The 15355-nt window shown below is 38.6% G+C and overlaps 2 protein-coding genes across 5 annotated transcripts in view; both read left to right on the forward strand.

Annotated features, from left to right (window-relative positions):
- The first annotated feature begins 5326 nt into the window (after positions 1–5326).
- On the forward strand, positions 5327–8594 carry LOC137058293 (uncharacterized). The gene is made up of 6 exons (XM_067431528.1): positions 5327–5593; positions 5666–5785; positions 5861–5979; positions 7039–7186; positions 7260–7378; positions 7447–8594. The coding sequence occupies exons 1-6, from the start codon at positions 5377–5379 to the stop codon at positions 7969–7971; spliced, it is 1248 nt and encodes a 415-aa protein (XP_067287629.1). The 5' UTR covers positions 5327–5376; the 3' UTR covers positions 7972–8594.
- A 5859-nt stretch (positions 8595–14453) lies between these two features.
- Positions 14454–15355, forward strand: part of tmcc1b (transmembrane and coiled-coil domain family 1b) — a 32171-nt gene continuing 31269 nt past the window's right edge. For all 4 annotated transcript variants that reach the window (XM_067431247.1, XM_067431252.1, XM_067431251.1 and 1 more), the window contains exon 1: positions 14454–14586. The gene's annotated coding sequence lies outside the window, so the exon portion shown is untranslated. The remainder of the gene's footprint in view (positions 14587–15355) is intronic.

A 15355-nucleotide genomic window follows, 5' to 3' on the forward strand; every position in this document is an offset into this window, starting at 1 on the left:
GTTTTAATTGCATTGGGCTGTTCCTCCTGCAGGGACTAAGGTTAAGTTCTACAAAAATAGCTTAAACGGGTTCAGGCACGTGCATCCTAGTGTTCTACTGTTGTCTACAACTCTATTGCCAGGTGATCATGAGTGGTTTTTGTGTACCCTCATTTCAAAACTTTTTTTTTTTTTGACACTATTGAGACTTGCCTAATAAATGCAATTCTTTGCTCAAATAAATGTAACTTGAGCTCCGTTACCATATTCGCTCTTACTGGTGTCTGTAGGGATGTGCTGAACAAAGTTTCTAAAGCAGTAAGGCTTTTACCACAAACTGTTGGTGCTCCAAAGCTTTTGCCAGTACTTGGTACCTTATTGGTCAAATTCCTATACAAACTGTCAGATGTTTGGGTGCGTTTACATGCGCGGTCTTAAGGCAATTATTGGTAATGAGCCGACAATGAACATGGTCACGTAAACTCTGTAACCCATTTTCTTTTATTGGCATAAGGTCATAAATGGCATAGGCATAAACCAGTCAGGACAGGTAGTTGTTTGCCTCTTACCCCAATTTTGTGGCCCAATGTTGATGCATTAAAGGTGCCCTAGAATTGAAACGCTGTTAAATTATTCTGATATCTACATAGTAGTACTGGGACGTTCGGCTCATTTTATGGCCTTGGCTCTGAGTCTTGTTCAGCAAAATTAACACATCTTTTCTGAGTCATTTCGTTCATTTCAGCAAAATATAATTAAAACATGTTAAATAGCCCAACACATCAAGTACTTGTGACTGTTGATTACATCTGTAAAACTACTGGGTACTGCAACCAAAGCCAAATTATAAGAAACTGAAATGTTTAATTGATTATTTGTTGGGTCAGGCTATTGCAGTCTAACTCTGTTAGTTCACCTCACCTCCTGATCCGAGAAAATCTTTCTTTTGCAACTTCATATCACATTTGCTCTCTGCCTCTCGTGTCTTCAAACTCCAAGACGTTCTTGTTGACTCTTCTGTCTGATTCTGATCAGATCTGGGACTGGGCTGCCCGGACCGTGTGACACGGGTCCGGAAACAAAAATGATTAGTTAATCTTTCGAGTCTCTCGAGTACAGGTTCGGCCGGTTCTGAGTCTTTTGCTCTTCCTGTCAGTCCCAGAGTCCATGTTGTCAAAAGTGGAAACGGAAAAGATGAGTTCTTTCGAGTTTGGGTTTGGCCGGTTTTGAGTCTTTTGCTCTTCCTTTCAGTCCCATAGAGTCTGTCAGTAACGGAAACCGAAAAGATTAGTTCTTTTGAGTCTTGGGTTTGAGTCTTTTGTTTTTCCTGTCAGTCCTATAGAGTCTATGCTGTCAGTAACGGAAACAAAAAGATTAGTTCTTACGAGTCTTTCGGGTTTGAGTCATTCATTCTTTTGTCACGTGACTTGTCACCGTATTGAACACTAGTTCACGACCTTTTTAGTAACAAGCACGTAGTTTTTTTATTTTTATATAATTCTCAGTTAATATCAGACATACAAATACGGGAAATATATTGACTATTCAAGTCTAACATCACAAATTTAATTAGACTATTGATAATTTTGAATCAACTGTATTTTATTTTTCTCTATTCGGTTATATTATTTTGTTGTCCTTGTGTTATTAATGAATAAAAATCAGTAAACAAATGTTAAATGAACTATGTATTTTGGATTCATGCATATTTGAGTCATTCACTGTTGGTTAGTGTTATTTTAGTGATTTTTTTTAAGTCACTTAAAGTTTGAAACCTACACCTTTTTAGCATAGCTTATAACTTTATCAACTATTTGTCCAGCGATACGTTGAAATTAGAGTACATTATCAATCCTGAATGGGGATATTACCCATTACAACGGCAATAATATAAATTTTATGTTCACTGTTTGTGAGCTTAGGTAATACAATCGATCAGTTTGAGGCAGTAACTTATAAACACATAGCCAAAGACACTTGTATAGATGAAAAAGGTAAACAAAAGTTTATTGAACTATTCTAAACACACAGAAACTAACAAAAACACACATTCAAAGAGTTACTGGGAAAGGGAGGTTTGTTAATGGAAAGGAGTGAAGTCACAATGATTTCTTAACCACAACCTTAGATATGATTTGCACGCTTAGATATGATTTTACCAGTTCAGCCAGAATGAAGAGTCATGTAGTTGCGTTTGAATGCTCCTACGAGCATGGGTTCCTCTTAGCACGGCGTCGCTCGGCTGGTGGTCGGTTGTTGTGGTCAGAGGGACGAATAGTTGGTTTTGCGGGGTGAAAAGCCGGATCCTGGATGGCATTAGCTGGCTGCTACGCGACAGGCATCTCTGTGGTGCCACTGCGCGGACTCCAGGAAGTTTTCTACGGCGAGGTTCAGACAGAGTTTTGGAGTGTGGTGATGATGAAGAGCTCTTGGTAGCTCTGAGGACGCTGCATGTAGGCAGGAAAGGTCCGCACAATCAAAGCAGAAGTCAAAACCATGGCAGTTAGTAAAGCGTGAAGCAAAACAAAAAGCAAAGATATCTTGTTGCCTGGGAGTTTTAAACGGCCCCAAGGTCCCTCCTTGGTGGCGTCTCCGGCCAATCAGATATTGTTGTGGGCGGGTGTCCTGCCCACTTCTCCTGTTCATGCATATCATTAGTGTAATGTCTGATTAAACACTTTTAAGGACCCAACTTTCCTATTGTGATCACAGTACATTTTACACAAATTGACATTGCATCAAAATGACGAGAATCATTTATCTTTACAGGTTACATGAAAATATACATAATACCTTAGTATATGTTTAAGTCGCCGTTAGGTGGATTAATTCATGTTATTGAATCTATGGTTTAAGTTTACTTCTCACGTCTGCATTAGTGTGAGGTCTTTGTGTGATGTTCAAAGAGCCTTTGGAATGCGTGGGTCAAAGGAGATGCACGACGAGGTGTCCTGGATGGTGTCAGGGTTGACGTCGAGCCTTGGAAAAGCTTTTAGCGACTCTGTGTCCCGATAACGATTTGAATTTATGCCTGTCGGTAATAAATGAATTCCTTCTTCGTGAGGTTCTACCCGCTGTTATGCTTGTCGAACAAATAGGAAACATGTCATGTGACTCATCTTGTCCTTGTGCTGGTTTTGAGATAACACAGGTATAAGGGGGAGAGCTGTTGTCTCTGGGCCAGTTGGGCATCCTTGATTAGTTTTACGATTGGTGCAGGTTTCGGAGAGGGGGTCTCTGGAATGCTTTTGTTGTGTCGACTCACTGCTGGAATATACATATTCCTACTTATCCCCCTTTCGATCGGTGATGTTCCATGCGAGGACATCAGCATGGACATAACGGAGGTATTGGGTCAATCCTTCTATTTTAGTTCTAGACTCAATTCTCTGTTAGTTTCAAGTTGTTCAAATAAGAGTGATGAAAAGGGAAAGGCAGAAATGAAAGGAAAGGAGCATTGGTGACGACACCTGTGGGAGAAGAATTTCTTTGTTAGTGGGACAATCTCACCAGGGTGGATGTGCCCTGTCTGGATATCTCGAGTTATCGGCTGCCTAGAAAACAATTGAATGTGTTATTAAATGTGGTGTGGTGTATAGCGAGCTTTGATCTGTGTCAGTCACTTTTGGTCTTCCCCCTTTTAGGTATTTTGTGCTCTGGGTGTCATTCCTGTTCTTTGCGGCTCGTCATGCCAAATCTGACTTGTCTCTTTTCCTGTCCTCTTCATTGCGTTTGAAGAATTCTTTCATGAGTAGCTGCATGAATTCTTCTGAATCGCTGCTTTGCTTATACCAACGGTCGTCTGGTTGTTTGGGTCTGGCACTGGCATGAGAGTCCTGTTCTTTGGTGACAGGAGGTTCTCTGTGCGACGGCTCAATGCGGTCGTGACGTAGGGTGCCCTCTAGGGCCAGACCTCGGTGTTGAACTCAGACTGCTGGTTGCTTGGCCCCCTTTTCTGAGTCCATCTTCTATTTGCTATAGGCTTTGTGTGCCAAGTCCCTTAACTGTTGTGTAGTCTTTGTGCAGGGACAGGCCAGAACGCCTAGGTGATGACTTACTTCTGGAAGCAAGTTTCTCAGGAAAAGGGTCTTGAAGTGGAGGCCCTCCTCCATGTTGGGTTCATTATGTGTACTGAAGTACGCCTTTCTGAGTCGGTTGTAATAGGCATGGGGTACTTGAGTAAAACACAAAAATACTTAACATGTCTGCCTCTGATTGTGCTTTATTCTATTTACCTTGTTGCCTCAGTGGAAAACTGAGAAGAGCGTGGATAGCAAATTCTTTTGATCAAGGATACTGGTCTGTTTGCTTTAGCTGCCTCATAGAAAATTGACCCTGTGACTCTCCTCGCCCTCTGATCAAACCACACCCTACTTTTACTTTGCTCCCTGGTCTCCTCCTCAACTACCAAACACTGGAAAACGTTTTTTTAGTTCATTAGCTAACTTGTTGTGAAATTCAACTGCACAGCTAGGAGTCCATCTCTAGCCAGGCGCTTCAATATTAGGTTGACAGAGGAGTGGACAAGTCCAGCTGCATCATCTTTGGTGTGTACCTGCAGTGGAGGTTATTTGACGCAAGTTAAAAAAAATAACAAGTAAAAAAAAATAGTATACTTAAATCAAGAAAAAGGTATAAGCCTTAATAAGGATCTAATCCTAAAGTATCTATTTTCTGTAAATACCATTGCTTTTCTTCGGTGGTGAGGTGCGCTATTTTGGTGTGTGACATCTTTCCGATTACCAGAGGGCTATGCAAAAGTTCTAAAGATGGCGGCCGCGACTAAAAAGTCACGTGACTGAAACCCATGAACACACGGCAGTTGGCAGAGACTATAAAGAACGCGATTGTCATGTGTGTGTGTGTGTTTGTTTGTGGGTGTGTGTGCTTACGCATCAGTGCCCGTCATTCACACAGAGATGCAAAACATGCAGGAGTTCTATTTAAATAGTATTTTTCAGTTTGATAGTTACATACAATAGTATATATATTCGGCTTCAGTCTGGAGCCCTGTGCTTAGATTAACACGGAAGCGACTGAACGCAGCTGCGGGTGCCAGATATATGTGGGAGTCGGGACTACCTGTACTATAGAAATGCTGGTATCGTCACATTTTTTAAAGTTCTGTACCGACTTGGTACCAAAGTACCTGTACTTGTGATATCCCTACTCGAGAATATGCAATTTTGCATAAAGCCCTTGTGGCTCAGTTTAATGAGGCACAGGTGAAAACAACAAGCTGATTGAGGAATAGATTTGATTGGTCAACCAGTATCAGCGAGTGATTCAAAAGTGAGTATAAATAGCACAGTGAGACTCGTTAAGCTTGTTAAGTTTTATAGTAAAGTATCATTCAGTAACAGTGGCAGATACGGCATTTGTTTGGGCAAACTCGCCATGCCTTGGTCAAAAGGCATCTTGTGTTTCACAATGGCTGTAATAATGTTGAGTTATTCAAGGGCTGTCCTTGAGGGTTTTTCTGAAATGGGTGCTGTTTATGGAGCAGTCTCTGAAAGTCCAATCCATTTTGGCAAACTTTTATTTGGTGCTCAAGGTGCAGTATCTGATCCGAGATCACCAATACAGTCTGAAGAATACCGGTCAAATGAAGAAGGTAATTTGATATAATTTAAGATGGGACCTAGTTTTAAATGGGACCTGCAACTTAACTTGAATTCTTTTTAAGAGCGGTTCCACCTTGCTAAAGCTAAGCTGCAGCGGCTGGGTACTTCTGTGCACTGTGGAAATGATTCAATGACCTTGCACATTCCAGGATCAAGGATGCTGCGCTTTCTGGTTAATCAAGGTAAGCTATTTTGGAGTTGTGTATATATTTTTATTTTTTTAAATATAGTATTCACTTTAACATTTTCTTCATCAGGAGACCAGTCACCAGTGCCTTTGTCTGAGATGCCAGCCAGCTGTGGTTTCTCACTGAAGCGAGTACGCAGGCATGTTTCTCTTGTTGCTCCATACCAGGGCTGTCATGTCAGACAACAGGTTAGTGTGCATGCTAAAGATGAGTGCACTGTAGCTTTGCTCCAACTAAGTGAAGAAACTGTGGGTGAGTCCTCTCACAGATATCTATCTTGAGTAGATGCCGTTTACATTTAAGTAGAAGTGTATTGCCTTGTTTACTGAATGAACTGTATCGGCGCTACGTATTTGGAAACCTTAAAATGTTATACATAGAAGTATAGTTGAGTATACTCTAAAGACCCTTTTATGCTAAAAGGGTTCTATTATGACAAGAGAACCCATTATTGTTCTTGTAGTTGAACTACAACGGTGGTTCTTCAAGTCATTGGTCTCGGTTAAAATCCGAGTAAGAATTATGACCTATTTTATGTTTGTTGGTGGCTTTAGTTGTTGGTGTAATTGCTGTTGCTTCAAAACCCTTTTGGCACTTAAGGGTTCTATGTAGAATACTGCAAAAAAAATGCATTTCTTATTTTAGCAAAAACTCTTAATTTTGAGTTATTTTTCACAAAATAAGAATTACTTTTGATTGTCTAGTAATTACATCTTGTTTTAAGACTGTTTAGATGTTTGGACTAGAAACAAGACAAAAATACTAAGTAAGAAAATATGCTGTTTTGTTTTGCAGTGACCCTTTTAGGGGTTCAAACCAAGTAGCGCCGATAGAACCTTTTAAGGTTCTACATAGCTTTTCTTCTAAGAATGTATTGTTGGGGCAGACAAAATTACAGAAAACAGAATAATTTGCAGCAAAAATGTAAGGGTAAGATGCATGGCATCAAGTTGACCTGAGGTCTGAATAGACCTCTTGCTGAATATGCCCTTTTCTTTCCACATCAGCTTGCAAAGGCATTTATTTTCAATAAAGACGAAGAGGATAGAAAAGTGGAGGTGTCTAATGTGTTTCAGTTAGGGGCAAGTAAATATACGTGCTCGGTTAGAGATGATAAATGTGAGTGGGTCCAATATCATTGGTCTTAAAGTGGCTGAGTCTTGTCCTATATGCATGCTACATTCAATGGTTTAATGGTTTCAATGTCCATGATAGAACATTTTTTTGTTTTCCAAATCTCCTAACAGGGTGGAAGTTATGTTCTGCCACTTATTGTTATGGGGGCTCCAGTGCAAATGTCTTGCCCCATGAGTCCTCGTCTCCCTACAGTCTCCTGCTACCCTTCTGGCATGATCATCTCACTTGATGTCAGAGCAGATGATGTCAAAGTTAAAGGCATGTCACTTAATTTGAATGTAATCTAAGTTAAGAGGTGCATGTGAGCTTATTTGTTTTTCTCTCCTTTTAGTTGATGGATCATGGCAGCCTCTGCTTCTAATATGTTCTATATGCTCATTCACATTGGAGACTGTTGGTGGTTCACTGGTTGTCACTGCGCCGTTCACAGGAAGCTGTTGGGAAACTGAGGTATGATTAGTTGAGTGCACTGGTCTTATTCAACATGTATGCTAGTTGATGGTTCATGTCTTACTCAGGATGCGTCCATGCAGCTCCCTTTGCTGTATGGTGACCGGGAAGTGACTCTTTCCTGTCCTGTGACGCAACCAATGCTGACCCCAACAACCACTGCCTCTACTATTTCTGTGGCCCAGGACCTAACTCACGGTCAACAAATGTTTTACCCTCTCCCGTTTAGGAGCCCATGGTGGTATCCACACTATCATGGTGTTCCTCCTACTGCGCCACCTACAACGACTATGGCGACGACTCAAGCCCCTGGCCAACAAATGTTCCAGCAAATGTATCCCATGTTTTATCCACATTACTTTTCTAAAGGTTTTCCAGAAGCACCACAGCCTCAACAGACTAGGTACCCAATGTTTCCTCCCTATATGTACCACGTCAAGAACCCAGTTGCAACAACCACACCTGCAACAACTTCCACAACCACTGCTGCCCAGTTTGAGCAGTTCAGAGGTTCTCCAATGTACAAATTTTATGGCCCTCGACCTTTTGTGCCTCCTGGTTTTAAATACCCATTTATGCCCCAGTATCCATAAGGAGCCAGTCTTTGTTTCCCACAGCCCCAAATCTGTTATCGCCTGCTCGTCACCCTCTATGAGGTCGTGTATTACAAAACCATAGACACCAAACACCAAGTCTGGACAAATCATATTGCCCAAATTGATACTGGAATAGACTAAAATGACACTTGCAGTTTCTTTTTTTCCCTTTTCAGGTTATCAAGCCTAATAATACTCTAGAGTCTCTAATTGTTTTATTTATTTTACTTAAATAAGGTAGTTTAATCGCAATATTGCCTTTGCTTTGAGGGAGTATGTAAATGCATAAGCTGTTTACATGTGCACCAATAATGCGACTGTCTAATTGATGCCATGTCTTAACCACAGTAAGATGTTTACGCTAGATTATATGCGCTTTTCTTTCAGCTTGTTTGCCAAGAAGTGTGGTACCACACTCAGCTAGGCATACAGTATGCATGTTACTGGCCTCTGTCTTAATTTACTAATTCAATTAATAAATAATGGACATTGTCACGTGTCGTAGTAGAAAGCTACAAAAGGATCCAAAAGCAAGTGAACAAGCTTAAAGTCAAGACATGGAGACAGGTGCAGGATCTCATGAATGCCAGAAAAATCCAGAATCTGCAGGAACTCAGGTGTGTAGATAGACAGGTAATTGCAGTATCCCAACTCAGCAATGTTGGGCAAACTTTTCTGAAACTGTAGGTTTACAAGCTACTTGTAATTTAAAGTAAAGTTGCATTCAAGATACCCTTTTGGAAAAAGTAATCATGAGCTGCTCATTTGAATCTTTAAATTTTTCATAATCAATGTAGCCTAAATATATTTTTTTTTAGTCATATTTAAACATAAATATGAAATTAAATACATTGTTTATTGACTACAACAGGTAGCTATAGTAGGCTACAGTACAGATAAATGTCATGTCTGAGCACAAATGTTGTTTTCTGGTGTGCAGTTCATGAGTGGAGCTGTGTCCGATAACCTAGGCAGACTCGTGGGCTTATCAGACAATGACTTGTAAGGCAACATTTGTGCATGAAGGCACCCCACAAAACGAATTTTGGACTTCAGTGTAACAGTTTAATGATCTACAGCAAATTAGAGAGCGCCTTGGTGAGAACTAAAATATTTAATTACTAGTAATTTCTCACTAGAAATTACATCAGAAGTAGAAAATGTCGGTAAAAAACATGACCCTCAAAAGCAACTTTCGGACGCCATGTTTTTACACCTCAACTGTCACAGAATGGAAGGCACAGCATTGTGGGATATCACAAGAAGGAAACGTATGCGTCCTTCAGAAGTTGATCAGATGAAGGTATCTCAGGAAAGGAAGAGAAGTTAATATTAGATTTGGACATGCCTTGATGTCTTCCTGCCTTGAAATGTGTCCTCCCAGCGTTTTCAGGTTTTGGACGCAGCTCAAGTCGTATTTTACTGTATAACTTAAGGAGCAGGCACATGAGCAAAATCAGCAATTTCATTGGTTAGTTCGTTTTTTTTATGCAGCGCGTAAGGCCAAAAAAAACAAAAAAAAAAAACAGAGGGGTTTAAATTTGTTACACCTGCCCTTTTGCGCGTCCGCGTCGTGCATACATTGGCGGCTTGGCGCCCTTTGTTTAGTCACAAGGCTTTAAATGACAGTGAAAAATGTGCGTGCCAGGTGTTCAGTCAAGATGCGGGGCAGTGAGTTGTGATGACAGTTGTAATTTAGAGGAGAAAACTTCAGAATGTCACAGAGTTCACGAAGATATCTGTGTATGTTCGTGCAATTTGCTCAGAGCAGTAATAATGTGATTAAGGTGTTTACAAGCCTGTGTATTGCTATTAAAATCAGCATACGCTATAGTTAAATACAATAATGGTTATGAGCTTAATCGCATTAGTTTGATCAAAGTATTGCGTTTACCTGAGGTAGCTAAAGTTTAATTGCAATTGCCAAATTCCCCTTATATGATTGAGTTTTGACTCAAACCATACTTTTTGGTTGAGGCCAAGTGCAAGTGCTGAAGTGAAACCAAAGTATCTAGATCGCCCACAGGTGGTTGGTCCTAGAATAGGTCATAAACCCTGCCCGATATGTGATGTGAGACAGACTAAACAATCAAATAAAAGTGTTTTTTTTTCTTCTTTTTTTTTTCAAAAAGGGATTCTGTCATTTCAGGTAGTTATCACACCGATGTAATTTTTGTTTTTCCAAGTATGTTTGATTTAACTGATGCACCAACTGACTTTTTTCAGGATTTTTGATAGGAGATTGGAGCCTAAACTTTAATTTCTACATTTCCATAACTGCTTATTTCACACCGACATGAGCTGTTCCGCAGTAAACTGGACAAACTGATTATGCGGGAGTGTGGAAAGAGCTTTGATACCACTGCTCCATTTCACACTCATTAATGCACAGACCCTGGTCTTAAATAAGTGCAAGACGTCAGCGCCATATTGGGACATTGGCGGCTTCGCTTTTAATAGAGTAAGGTGTGTTGTCCATCTTTTACAGTATTTGGTTGAGAATGACACTTCAATGTTTAAAGTATCTTGGATTGGCATTGAAATTGATAAGTCAAAAGCACACATGGGTGGAAACGATTGCTTCTTTCATGCTGCAGATACATGCACACTATGATGGATAACATTGTCCACAAACTACACAAAGGTACAAAAACTAATAAACAGTGTTAAACTACAAACATGTTCAACAGCCAAAGGATTAGTTCACTTTAAAATGCATTTATAATTCAAATGAATTATAAGTTCACATTTCCTGATTATTTACTCCCCCCATCTCATATTCCTGTCTTTCTTTCTTCAGCTGAAAAAGAAATTAAGTTTTTGATAATAATATAGGCCTACTTCAATTGCAATCAACAGGTTGAAGGTTGAAATCAAGGCAGTTTCAAAGAGCTTCCGAGGCTCTGCATGATCTCACGGGAGGATCTTAAATAGTGAAACCATCGGCCATTTTAATGAAAAAAATAAACATTTATATACTTTTTAACATAAATTGATCGTCTTGGGCTGCTCTGCAACGTGCCACGGATTGCGCATTCATGTCGGAAAGGTAATGCTAGACGTAGGCGGAAGTACCACCCCAAGCGAACATGCAAAGACTAATACAAATGCCTTTTACAAAACAAAACAAAACTTGGGTATCATTGTATCCAATATCATTGTCTAGCGTGAACTTTCTGACGTGATTTCGCAATCCGTGGTGTGTGGTGAAGTATATAATGATTTTATTTTTTAAATGGCAGGTGGTAGATAAGACCATATTCTTCGTCTGGGATCATGCAGAGCCTCTGAAGCCCTTTGAAACTGCATTGATTTTGTAAGACTGAAAAAACTATATGCCGAAATGTCTGAATGAGGAACAAAGACTCTCTGAGAAAATAAAGGAAATTAACATCTGAACTGTCCCTCACACACCACTGGAGATGCAAGTCTCACCTCAGGATCAGCTAATCTACATCTTTCCCTATTGACTCCCTCTCCCCCAATTCATTCCCTCTCTCATGCTGAGATCACTGAAAATACACCCAGAATCTCTATATTACAATGTCAATCCACACGATACAGTGTTATATGTGTTTGATATCGTTTGAAATGTCTCAGTGCGACTGGTACAAAGATCTCATCCTCACAGAAGTTAACCAAAAGATAATCAATGTTTTAAGAGTTTAGAGATATCTTGTCTTAGTTTGGTGGGTGTGGCTTTCAGCCATTTGGCCTTTGCATCAATACAAGTCTTGATCAATGCAAATTCCCATTGTGAACTCATGTTTACACTTGAAAGAGTCTGTGCATTTGTTTCTGGGTATTTAAGGAAATGTTGCAAAGAGCTCAGGGCTTGACACTTTAAACCGGTCAGCCTGTAATGTTGGATGTCTCAAGATAGCCAGCATTATGTAATTTTCAGAAGTCAGGTATATATTTCATTCTTTACTTCAGAGTATTTGATGTTATATGGATTACCTTTGAATTGACTATGTAATTGGCTTTATACATTTACCTGACTGTTAATAAATTGTTACACTTTGATTGATTCTGACTTACTCTGGAATTATTCAGGTTGGGTATAATTTCAACAAAGGGTTAAACGGAATAATCAAATGTGTAATTAAACTATTAAATATAAATGACCAAATAACCAATTGGCATTCTAACCTAAATTCTAAATTATCATTAAATGGAGTCAGATAAAGAGAAATTTGAATAAAATCCCCTTTGCCCCGCTGAAAAGACCGAACACGCAGCGACCTTCACCCGCCGATCGTTAGCCTCCATTGGGACGATTTGGGCGGCCTTACAATTTGGATCTTCAACAATTTGGTTGCCATTAAAATCCATTATATGGAGAAAAATCCCGAAATGTTGTCCTAAAAAAACGTAATGTATTTTCCACTGAATAAAAAAAGACATAAACATTCTGGATGGCATGTGAGTAAAATATCAGGAATTTTTCATTTTGAAGTGCAATAATCCTAGTAGAGATAAAAGGGGTTTGAGTGATCAATTGTCTATATTTAATAATCAGTACCTGACAAAAATATATGTATTCAGTGAGGTCTACATAATGCAGTTGCAGATGAAATGTGAACTTTTGTAAGTTCACAATGGATACATTTGATCGTTAACTTTTAAATGCATTATTATGCAAATTGAAAACACATGAGGAAAGTTCTCCACGTGAAAAACACATGATTGGCAGATCAGAGTGCTTCTGCATTTCTCTCCAAAAAGGTAGTACATTTATTGAATATAGGATTTTAACATTGGTCCGTTCACTGCGGGGCCCCCTAAAGCGCAGGACCCAGTGCGGTCGCACCAGTTGCACCGCTCCTATAAGGACAGCCCTGCAGATGGGTATCCGAATTTATTAAAACTGTTTCATTTACAATGTCTCGATAAAACATATATATATATATATATATATATATATATATATATATATATATATATATATATATAAATCAGATCTTTAATTCCCCTTTATCTTTATTGTCAAAATATTTTTGGTAACACTTTGAACAAAAACTTTAATATAAATATATCAGGAAAAAACAGTTGCTTCTCCTTTTATAGTTAAAAAAAAAATCACAAACATTACCATTTCCCAAATACAATAAACTAAATTCTTTCCGCACATGCTGTATTTTCAATTCGTCTCAAATGATATCTGCTGATTTTGTAATACACAACACAGGAAATGGAAATTTCCAGAAAAACAACAAAGAATAAGTATGATAAGGGTGTAAGAGTTAAAAATAATAATAATAATAATAATAATAATAATATATATATATATATATATATATATATATATATATATATATATATATATATATATATATATATATATATATATGTGTGTGTGTGTGTGTGTGTGTGTGTGTGTGTGTGTAAGCCATGGACATTATGTGCCCAAATATACTATTCAATTCAAAGTAAATAAAAAAATTAAAAAAACACTTAGCCATTACGAAATCAGACTGCAAGTTACAATTTCAACTTTGAAATCAATACAAGTAACAAAAAATAACTTAATGTATAGTGCAGTGCAACTCATTTTGAGTACTTGTATATTGATGGAGCTTTTCACCAAAAATAAATTGTGCTGGAGAAATGTGACTGGCCATCAATGTCCCTGAACAACGAGAAGTCAACATCACTATGGTGGTACACAATGATGTCTGAACACCAAAAGACTCCTACATTTTTTAAACTCCCTCAATGAAATCACTTTTCTGCCAGGTGATCAGGAGCAATTGAAGTAAAATGTAGTTGAGACGATGTCCAATTGCACCATTCAGCACTGGTGAGTGATTTGAGGATCTGGACATACCAGTCATTTAAGAAAAACGTCTGGCATTATCTGTATTTGTACAACCTTGTCTTTTATATAAATTGTGGGACAACATTTGGTTGCATTCAACTGAGCCAATGTGAACAGACACAAAAGCTTAGAGCACAAAAGGCGGGCCTTATTTTCAAAGCTATTTACTTGGGTGAATAGTTCCCAACTTCTATGGTATCTGAATGAAGGGAGAAGAGTTCATTTTCATATAGGCTACTTAAATTGATAGACTCGTGTAATATAAAATGTATGGAATTCTATAAAATGTAGGCTAATATAAAATGTAATGAATTATGCTCTAAAATAGAGTAAATTAAATGTTTATAGAAGTGGTATAAACCAAAGTTTGCTCTTAAATTGTTATTAAAATGCAATAGAACATTCACGTTAATAAGCTAGTCTTTTAATTGTGCCATGTTTGTAGCTGTTACCTTTAGCTTTTATTTGTGTGGAAAACCGATGTAGGCTATGGAAATAGCGAATGACGAGTGTCAGTAGCCTATTCCACATAAATGGTTTCGTACAAAATAAGGATGAATAAAATACATTATTTCAGGGCGAACTATTCCTTTAAGTGAAATTGTGAGTGCTGCATTTTGATAACCACTGTCCAAGATAAGCCTCTGATGTGGTTACTCCGTCATATCGTGCCACGCGCAGTGTGACTGCTGCTTCCCTCACGCGTTGTGAGCGCGCTGCTGACGTCACCGTGGGAGTGTTCCTTCTGGAGAAATTAACGGACATCAGCACAATTCTCTCTCAGCGCTCAAGTAAGTTGTAACCGCAAAACGTATGATTTTGCTTTCCATACATTCACAGCGTTAACTCGAATCCGTCGTCGACATGTTGTAGTTCGGTTTGTGGGGCAGGGAACAGTCGGTCAGTTTGTTGGCTGAGCTGTTAGCGAGCTAGTCGGTTTTAGCCTGTGTTGCTGATGACGTTAGCAGCCTAGCCGCGCGCCGCGAGATCAGGTGCAGCAGGTCAGACATCACCAAAAACATACTTTTAAGGCCAATATATCTCACTGCTTTATTAATTAACATAAATATTAGTAGAATATATTGTGAACAGTACATCGTATTGCATTACAAAACTGTTATTTGGGGATTTGGAAATTGTTCACTTTCAGGTTATTAATAAAAACCTTGCAGATCGAGAAGAAACGCATGCATCGTGGGGATAAATTATACAGAAAAATAAAGTACTTAACAAACGCACAAAATGTATATTATTTATTTTTGGAAGATGAAGGTATCTTGCACATGGATGATACATACAGTATGTGGTTTGAAAATTCTGCCCCCTCAAAAATCTTAATATTACAGACAAACGGGATTATCGTAATAGAATCATTACTAAAGAGTTTAACTTACGTGATGTATGTAAATCTTATTGGGAGCTTTTGAAAAGAATCAACCCGTCAATCTTCCACTTATTATTGTATAATTAATACATTTAAAATCTCTAAAAGCTATTATTGAAAATAATAACTATGACTTATTGTGAGGGTAGTGAGTCTTCCATGTAACGTTAAGGGGT

Source organism: Pseudorasbora parva, chromosome 22 (genome assembly GCF_024679245.1).
Source record: "Pseudorasbora parva isolate DD20220531a chromosome 22, ASM2467924v1, whole genome shotgun sequence".
NCBI classification, from domain to species: domain Eukaryota; kingdom Metazoa; phylum Chordata; class Actinopteri; order Cypriniformes; family Gobionidae; genus Pseudorasbora; species Pseudorasbora parva.

What these genes read in the sequence shown, in the direction of transcription:
- LOC137058293 (XM_067431528.1), top strand. Translation starts at nt 5,377, where the DNA reads ATGCCTTGGTCAAAAGGCATCTTGTGTTTCACAATGGCTGTAATAATG. An exon ending in ATACCGGTCAAATGAAGAAG is followed by an intron (nt 5,594 to 5,665) that starts GTAATTTGATAT and finishes ATTCTTTTTAAG; the next exon opens with AGCGGTTCCACCTTGCTAAA. An exon ending in GAAGCTGTTGGGAAACTGAG is followed by an intron (nt 7,379 to 7,446) that starts GTATGATTAGTT and finishes TGTCTTACTCAG; the next exon opens with GATGCGTCCATGCAGCTCCC.